General features: G+C 36.4%; 1 protein-coding gene across 1 annotated transcript; it reads right to left on the bottom strand.

The window, feature by feature from the left end:
- Positions 1 to 7,174: 7,174 nt before the first annotated feature.
- On the bottom strand, positions 7,175 to 8,120 carry LOC142440424 (olfactory receptor 14K1-like). Its single transcript, XM_075542871.1, is given in 2 exon segments — positions 7,175 to 7,603; positions 7,605 to 8,120. Coding segments are annotated over 2 exon segments (945 nt in total).
- Positions 8,121 to 8,600: the final 480 nt, after the last annotated feature.

Genomic DNA, 8,600 nt, shown 5'->3' with positions numbered 1-8,600 from the left:
AGCCTGAGATCATAAAATTGAAATCACCAGAATGGGATATTTCAAATTGAATTAAATTAAAGTAAGGCTATTTCCTGATGCCAAGCTCCTGATTAGTTATAAGGAAAAAAAAAAAAGCAAAGTATTGCGTAGTGATATTGTATCAAAACCACAGTGCTAGCTTATCTTTGCAACTTGATGACCATCTGTTAGGTTTTGAATTTAGTGTTTTCCTCAACTTACAGATAGTTTTCAAGGTGATTTTAGAATAATTCAACTGCTCTTTCACTGGGCGATGTTTTAATTTTAATGATGACTTTTCTATTTCTAGGCTAGGTCACAAACAAGAATATTTGTTTTCCAAAGATTTCAATATTTTGGGGAGCACATGAAGATTTAAAATAAATATGTGTCTTCTAAAGTAAAAGAGAGGGGGAATCAGATTGTGTATGAGCTACTATTCAACTAATAAGTTCTTGCAGGATTGCTTTTTCTTTCTTTTTCAATGTATTACATAAGAAAACATGTTTTACCTTCAATGTAAATGAGAAAATTAAAGCAGAATTTCCAAATGATTTTCCATATATAATATTTTATAACTTGTCTAAATTAAAAAAATAAATTATATATCATGGGCTTTACATTTATAAATGTAATTAGATTTAAGATTAGTTAGGTGTTATATGTAATTTTACTGATATATGCGCATGATTATATAAACAATCATTTATTCACACATGGCTACATATTATGTATATTTTTGTTTATACATGAATTTTATATATAATAAGTATGTGCACACACATATTCATACACACACAAACATAGGGATTGGCTTCTAAAAGTGTATGGGCAAATGTAATTTAAATATAGGGGAGTTTTTCTAAGAACTATGTGAAGCCGCTTTATAAACCAACATGGATTCTCAGGCAAGTAGTTGAATAAAAACAACAGTCTAATTCAACAAGAACTGAATTATATTTAATCATGAAGTTTTGGTCAAAAAAGCCATATTTTAGAATTCTTCCTTTGTATATAAAACAAGAAATGTATAGAAACCAAAATTAATTATCAGTTACCACTTGTGGGAGTGAGAGAGAGAAAGAGCTTTTGTTTAGGGGCAGTGAGTTATCTTAAAGGTAATAGTTTTATTTGGAAAAGGATATTGAAAATGGTTGAAATTATGAATAACATAATAAAATCACTAAATAATATATGTTCTTTCATATATTTGTACCACAACTGAATAAATAAATAGTAATAAGCCAAATTTTGATGAGGATGCAGAAAAAATTGAACAAATGGCACATTGCCTTAAACATGAAAAATAACTCCCTATTTTCTAAAAACAAAAAATTAAATAAAGAACTAGCAATAGCAACACCAGCAAAAAAATGTATGCATCTAATTCAGAAACTGTACTGAGTACATGTAATAGAGAAATTAAAATGAAGCTTCAGGCAAAATGCTATACATCAATATTTGTAATGGTCCCCAAATGGAGAATAACCCAGATACCCTTCAGTGATTGATTGGTTACAAATCCCTCAGAATAATGCCTATGAATAAAAACAAATTTTTAATATGTCTAACAACTTGGATAAAACTCTTGAGACTTTTGCTGAGTGAAAAAGGGAATGCTCAAAGTTCACTGTGGTAGTCACATAATTTCATGTCAACTTCAAGATATATCAATGTACAGAGGGGGTGTTGAACCTGTCAGTCAGGTCACAGCCTGATGGTGCCTGTGTGTGGGCATAACCTTCTCCTAAGGAGGGCTCCCTCACCTTCAACGTCCTACTAGCAGACCCAGGTTGCTGCCAGAACCCTGCCAGCACTGTTACCACTGCCATTGCATTCACATGACTTCCACCCACCAGCTTGTGATATTCCTGCATTCTCATCATGACTTATGCATACATGAATGTAAAGAGGGATGTATGGACTATTATCAGACTTAGGGAGTTGAGTTGCACTGGGCTTGGATGTTTTCTTGATTTATAATCACTTCTTGATATAGAGGGCTTTCTTACACATATATGAGTGTCTCTGGAGTTGCTCCTCTAGTCAGCCCAGACTAACACATTCACTTAGTTCATAATTTCATTTATATTATACCATTTAGCTGACAGAATTAGAAAACAGATTATATTTGTAAGTCACAAGAGATGGTGATATTGAGAAATCAGGAATATGAAATAAGGTAGAACAGGTGAAAGTTCTCTGTGATGATGGAGTAATTCTGCATCCTGCTGGTGGTGATTGAAAATATCATGGTTTGGGTCAGGTACACCTTAGTCTTTAAAGTTGCATCCTTACTCTACAACCCTTTCAGAATGAATGTGGGATTGATGCAAGGCATATATATGTCAAATTTTGGAATGGAATATTGGATTTAATAATAGCATCCATTTTATTGTATACTTAGGACTTGTTAGAAGAGACATTATTTTTCACTGGTTTTTTTTTTTAAGATCATTTTATTGGGGGCTCTTACAACTCTTGTTACAATCCATACATCAATTGTATAAGACATATTTGTACATATATTGCCATCATTCTTTTATAGACATTTTCTTTCTATTGAGCCTTTTGGATCAGCTCCTCCTTTTTTTCTCCTTCCACATCCTCGTGGCTCCTTGAGAGATTGTTATTATTTTTATATCCCATACCAACTGCTGTCTCCCATCCTCTCTGGTTTGTTGTTCTTCCCCCCTGGAGGGGTGTGTGTGTGGTTAAGTGCCATTCATTGTGATTGCTAACCCCTTCCTCCCGACCTCTCCCCTGCCCTTCCCCTTCCCCTTTCAGTATCACTATTCCCATTCAATTCCTGGTTTCCATGTGTCGTGAGCTTTATATACTGCCCATACCTGTGCACATACCCCGGTCCAGTCTGGAGTGGGAAGCAGCACTGGGGTCATGATATTGGGGAATAAGGAAGCCTCAAGGAACCAGAGGTATATTGCATGATCCATCCGTGTTCTACTGCACTCTATTGACTCATCCTTTGCCTGCAAACCCCTCTGTGGGAGGGGGGGTGCGTGTGTTCTATTGTTTAAGGATGGGCTTTGAGTCTCCGCTCTGACCATCCTCATTCTCATCAACGCGTTTTTGTTTGTTGTTTGTCATGAATGTTCTGATGCCTTTTATTGTATCCCGATGACTCCTCATGATCGCACCACCTGGTGTGCTTCTTCCATGTGGGCTTGTAGCTTCACTTGTTGGAGGGCCACTCGTTTAACGTCAAACATTTAACACCCAGACACTATATCTTTTAATATCTGGGCACCATTGCTGTCTTTACCACATCGACTTATACACCCATTTTGTCTTCAGCGAGCATGTCGGGAGGTGGGGTGGGGTGCGGTGAGCATCACAAAATGCCGTTTTGCTAGGACAAAGTGTTCTTGTATTGAGAAGGTTATGAGCCGAGGCACAAGGCTTATCTGCAGCCTCAGTGTTTTGCCTTATAAGTATATGTACATATGCAATGCATCTGTTTACATAAGTACCCATTTCTGTTAATACTCATATCTATAGCTTTGTTTCCTAGAGCTTTCTTCTGTTTCCTTTTGCCTCCTCCTGCCCCACCATCCCTTTCCCACTCTTAGCACTTCCTCTCAGCCAGACTGATGTTACTCTAATACCCACAGGATGTCTACGACCTCCTAGATGTTGGTTTTAGTTCCCGGTTGTTCCCCTGTCTATGGCATTGTTTGCTCACCACACCCTTCCCCCTGCCACCTTCTCCTCCCAAGACTCTCTGAGACCATTGGTCCGGTTGATTTCTCCCTGAGCTTGCTTCCCATTTCTGTGTTATATGAGTAGGCAAACCAGCAATGTCCTACTCTGTTGGGCTCTGCAATAGGTGATTTACATTTATTAACTCATTAAATAATACAAAATACTAAACGACAGGTGCTAGTATTAATGCCACATATAATATAAAAGATAATCTGAAAAACAAAACATTGGAGAGTCAACAGTTTTATTAAATTAAAAAGTAACGTCAGTCTCTCACCAAAAATCTACAGAATTCAAATACCTTTTAAATTCATTATCTTACATATTGGTAAAAAGTAAAATACTGGAAAGCCCAATAAATCATATTGGGGTTAAAAGTGGCATTGGTTAAATGATGGATTCTATGTGTCAAAATATATCACAGACATTTATAAATATAAAAACTGAAACAGTGTATTCTATATTCATATAATGAAAATGTGATTTCAGGAGTGGCAAACATTCCTGCTTGTATTAGTAAGACATTATTAACTAATGTTTCTGCTTCACCCTGTTTAATAACACAAGTGAGAAAAAAATTCTGATTTACAGTAACCAAATCTCTATATAGGACTGCTATGAGTCAAAGTCCACACAAAGCAAATTACTTGCATTTAGATATTAAATTTTTTCACATAATAGAAAAATATATCATAAACTACGTTTTCAGTTTGGTTTCTTTTTTCCAAACCATGCTATGAGGAGCTATTCCAAATGCAATGCCATTCCATAATTCAATCACATCAACAGTATTAGAAAATTACTATCACAATCAGTGTCAAAATATTTTCTTGCTTTTTGAATTCCTTGGTCATCAGCTCTTCCTGACCCCTCACCTCTCCCACTATACCCACTGGAACCCTTCTCTAGTTGTCGCTTTAGGTTCATCAATCCTGGGTTTCATAAACCAAAAAACACTGAAAAACACACACAAAAAATTGTAAACACATAAAATAACAGATGAAACAAAGTAAAATGTCAAATGAAAGTTGAAATGTTATACAAAATTGCCAACACAAAGTAGTAACCTTACCTTATTGAATCTCAAAACAAAACAGGACAAATATAAAACAATGGCACTTAGTATTTTTAATTAAATCAAGGTTACTTTCACACAATTTTGAAGAATAAATCTGATAACAATAAAAATGAAAACAAATGCTTACCTTTTTTTGAATTCAATAGTTTGTAATGAGCTCTGGTGGCACCTTGCTTACATATTTTGCTGTTAACTGAAAGGTTGGACATTACAACTTACCCAATGGCTCCAAGTGCAAAATAACTTATGATCTGATTCCATAACGATTATATCCTAAATAATAATATTGGGCACTTATACTCTTTTATATGGGATCACTAAGTTGAAATCAATCCCACTACACCAACAATAATATATAATAGTTGATACATGCATAACAGATTTATATATTTAGATGCATCTTTCTGTTTTGTTTTTCTGATTGTTATGCTTTAAATTAAAGTGCCATTAATATATCTACCTCTGGGTACATATTTTTATTATTTTTTTTTTTTTTACATTTTATTAGGGACTCATACAACTCTTACCACAATCCATACATATACATACATCAATTGTATAAAGCACATCCATACATTCCCTGCCCCAATCATTCTCAAGGCATTTGCTCTCCACTTAAGCCCCTTGCATCAGGTCCTCTTTTTTTTTCCCCTCCCTCCCCATTCCCCCCTCCCTCATGTGCCCTTGGTAATTTATACCTCGTTATTTTGTCATATCTTGCCCTATCCGGAGTCTCCCTTCCCCCCTTCTCTGCTGTCCCTCTCCCAGGGAAGAGGTAACATGTGGATCCTTGTAATCAGTTCCCCCTTTCCAACCCACTCACCCTCCACTCTCCCAGCATCGTCCCTCACACCCTTGGTCCTGAAGGTATCATCCACCCTGGATTCCCTGTACCTCCAGCCCTCATATGTACCAGTGTACAGCCTCTGTCCTATCCAGGCCTGCAAGGTAGAATTCGGATCATGGTAGTTGGGGGGAGGAAGCATCCAGGATCTGGGGGAAAGCTGTGTTCTTCATCGATACTACCTCACACCCTAATTAACCCATCTCCTCTCCTAAACCCCTCTATGAGGGGATCTCCATTGGCCGACACTTGGGCCTTGCACACCTCCATGATAGGATCGCTGAAGACAAATGGGTGCATAAGCAAATGTGGTGAAGAAAGCTGATGGTGCCCGGTTATCAAAAGAGATAGTGTCTGGGGTCTTAAAGGCTTGAAGGTGAACAAGTGGCCATCTAGCTCAGAAGCAAATAAGCCCACATGGAAGAAGCACACCGGCCAGTGCGATCACGAGGTGCCCAAGGGACCAGGTATAAGGCATCATGCAAAAAAAAGAGATATAAGTGTGTGTATGTATATGTATATATGTATATATATATCATATTAAATGAAGGGGGAAGTGCAGAGTGGAGACCCAAGGGTACATATTTTTCATACATCAATTACTAATATTACATACTTTGTATTGTAATAAGCCTTGCATTTTTCCTCTGCACATAAAGGGTAGTGTTTGCAGGGATAGTGTAGGGAGATATATATATATATATATATATATATATATATATATATATATATATATATATATATAACTTTTTACAATGATATGAGTGTTATAATATTTGTACTTGCTCTGTATCAGAAATTCTTATTTAGCACAAATTTACAGGTAGTGGCTTAAAGTTTATGTTAAATTTTGGTTGCTTATGTAGCAAATTACCTAAAACTAGTGGTTTAACACTATAGCAATTCTCATTTTACAGTGTCCTAAATTAAAACTAAGATGTAAGTTTCACTGTTGGCTAAAATGGGAAAATATTTTTTCTTGCTTTTTCCATCCATGAGACTGCCCACTTTCAATATCTCATGCCTGCCTTGTATTTTTAAAACTAGCAGTGTTACATTTCTTGGACTCTCTTCCTTAAACAAATCTACTTCTTCTGACGACTACTTATAAAGCTTCTCTGTACTTAATGATTCTTTTGATTACATTGAGCACAATAATTCAGAATAATTTCTTTATATCAATATTCTTTATTTAATCTGGTCCCTAAAATATTTTTGCCATGAAAGGTAAAATCCAGAAGTTCCCTGTTTTAGAATATAGGTAACTTTGTGGAGTGTAGTCTGCTTTGTATACATTTTGTGTCCCCACAAAACTCTGAAATCTTGCTTACATGGGCCACAATCTAATAACTATTGAGGTACTGCATGACAATAGATTAATAATCATGAATATGTCACCTAATTTTAGAATTTAGAAATTAATTGTTTAAAAGATTCAGAGTTATTAACATATTTACCCTAGATCACAATAGACCTATGGAATCTTGGGGGGGAAATGTCTTACATTGCTACATGAGAATAGAATTGGATTATTTTACATGGCTCCTATACTGATATACTCTCCATAACATCTTACACAGAGCTTCCTTCAATTCCTTATTCCTTAAGCTGTATATTATGGGGTTCAATGATGGAGGCACCACACAATAGAAGACAGATGTCACAAAATCAAGGATGTGTGGGTAGTCAGGGACAGGTTTCAAATAGGCAGTAGCACCTGTCATAAAAAATGTGCTCACAACTATGAGATGGGGCAAGCAGGTGGAGAAGACTTTGGACCATCCTTGCAATGAAGGCATTCTCAGTACTGTATTGAAAATGCAAATGTATGAAAAACCAATGCAGGCTAAACAGAATATGCCAAATAGGAGTCCAACCACTAAGCTAACATTAATAGTAATGTGTGTCTTAGAACAAGAAATCTTCAATAAAGAGGGAACATGACAGAAAAAAATGTGGGAGATGCCTAGGTCCACAGAAAGATAGAGAGAAAGTCTCAGCAGTATAAAGGACTGCAAAGATACCTCCCATAAGCCAGGAGGCAGCTGCCATCTGCACACAGACTGCCGAGCTCATAATGACTTCATAGTGCAGAGGGTGGCAGATTGCCACGTAGCGGTCATAGGACATGGCTGTGAGGATGAAAAGTTCAGATCCAGCAAAGTGAATCATCAGCAATACCTGTAGCACACATCCTGGCAAGGAAATTATGCTTCTGTGGGATAAAGAGTTCAGAGTAAAATTTGGAACTGTGGTAGAAATGAAGCAAGCATCAAGGAAAGATAAGTTCTTGAGGAAGAAGTACATGGGAGTGTGAAGACCTTGATTCAGGGTGACAATGATGATAATGAGAAGATTTCCCACCAAGGTCTCCAAGTAAATCAACAAAAATAGAAAAGTGTGCAGAACTCGAAGCGCCCTGGTGTTGGAGAATTCCATGAGGAAGAATTCCATCACCATAGTGTGGTTGGTCATGTCTCTGATAATATTTCTTACTGCAAGATGAAAGATGATAACGACACAAATGATGCCAATGCTGTCATTGTACACTCCAATGATACAATTTGTTCTTCTTATGAGATTTAATTTATGCTGATTATAAAACATTCACAATTCTGTTATATTTCAGTGAGTGTAATTGGCTTTGTTTTCTAAGTACAACATAGATGAATCATAACTGCATTGTATCACCCAAAGTGACAAAAATGGTGTATAATCAACCACTTACATTAAGAATGGATGTCCACACCTTTGCTGCAGAAGAAAGATCTGTCATCCTGCTGTTGTAAAGATTACAGTCAAGAAAACCTAGCGAAGTAGTTCTACTCTCTAGCATACACGTTAAAATGAGTCTGAATTTTTGGCAACCATTCATTTTTTCAATTCATTATATGTTGACCGCATATTAGTCATGGAAAAGTAGAGGGTCATTGAAATGGATAAATGACCTCAATG

Source organism: Tenrec ecaudatus, chromosome 2 (genome assembly GCF_050624435.1).
Source record: "Tenrec ecaudatus isolate mTenEca1 chromosome 2, mTenEca1.hap1, whole genome shotgun sequence".
Taxonomy (NCBI): domain Eukaryota; kingdom Metazoa; phylum Chordata; class Mammalia; order Afrosoricida; family Tenrecidae; genus Tenrec; species Tenrec ecaudatus.
Note: the sequence above shows the minus strand (reverse complement) of the source record. Positions and strands in the feature narration are given on the sequence as shown.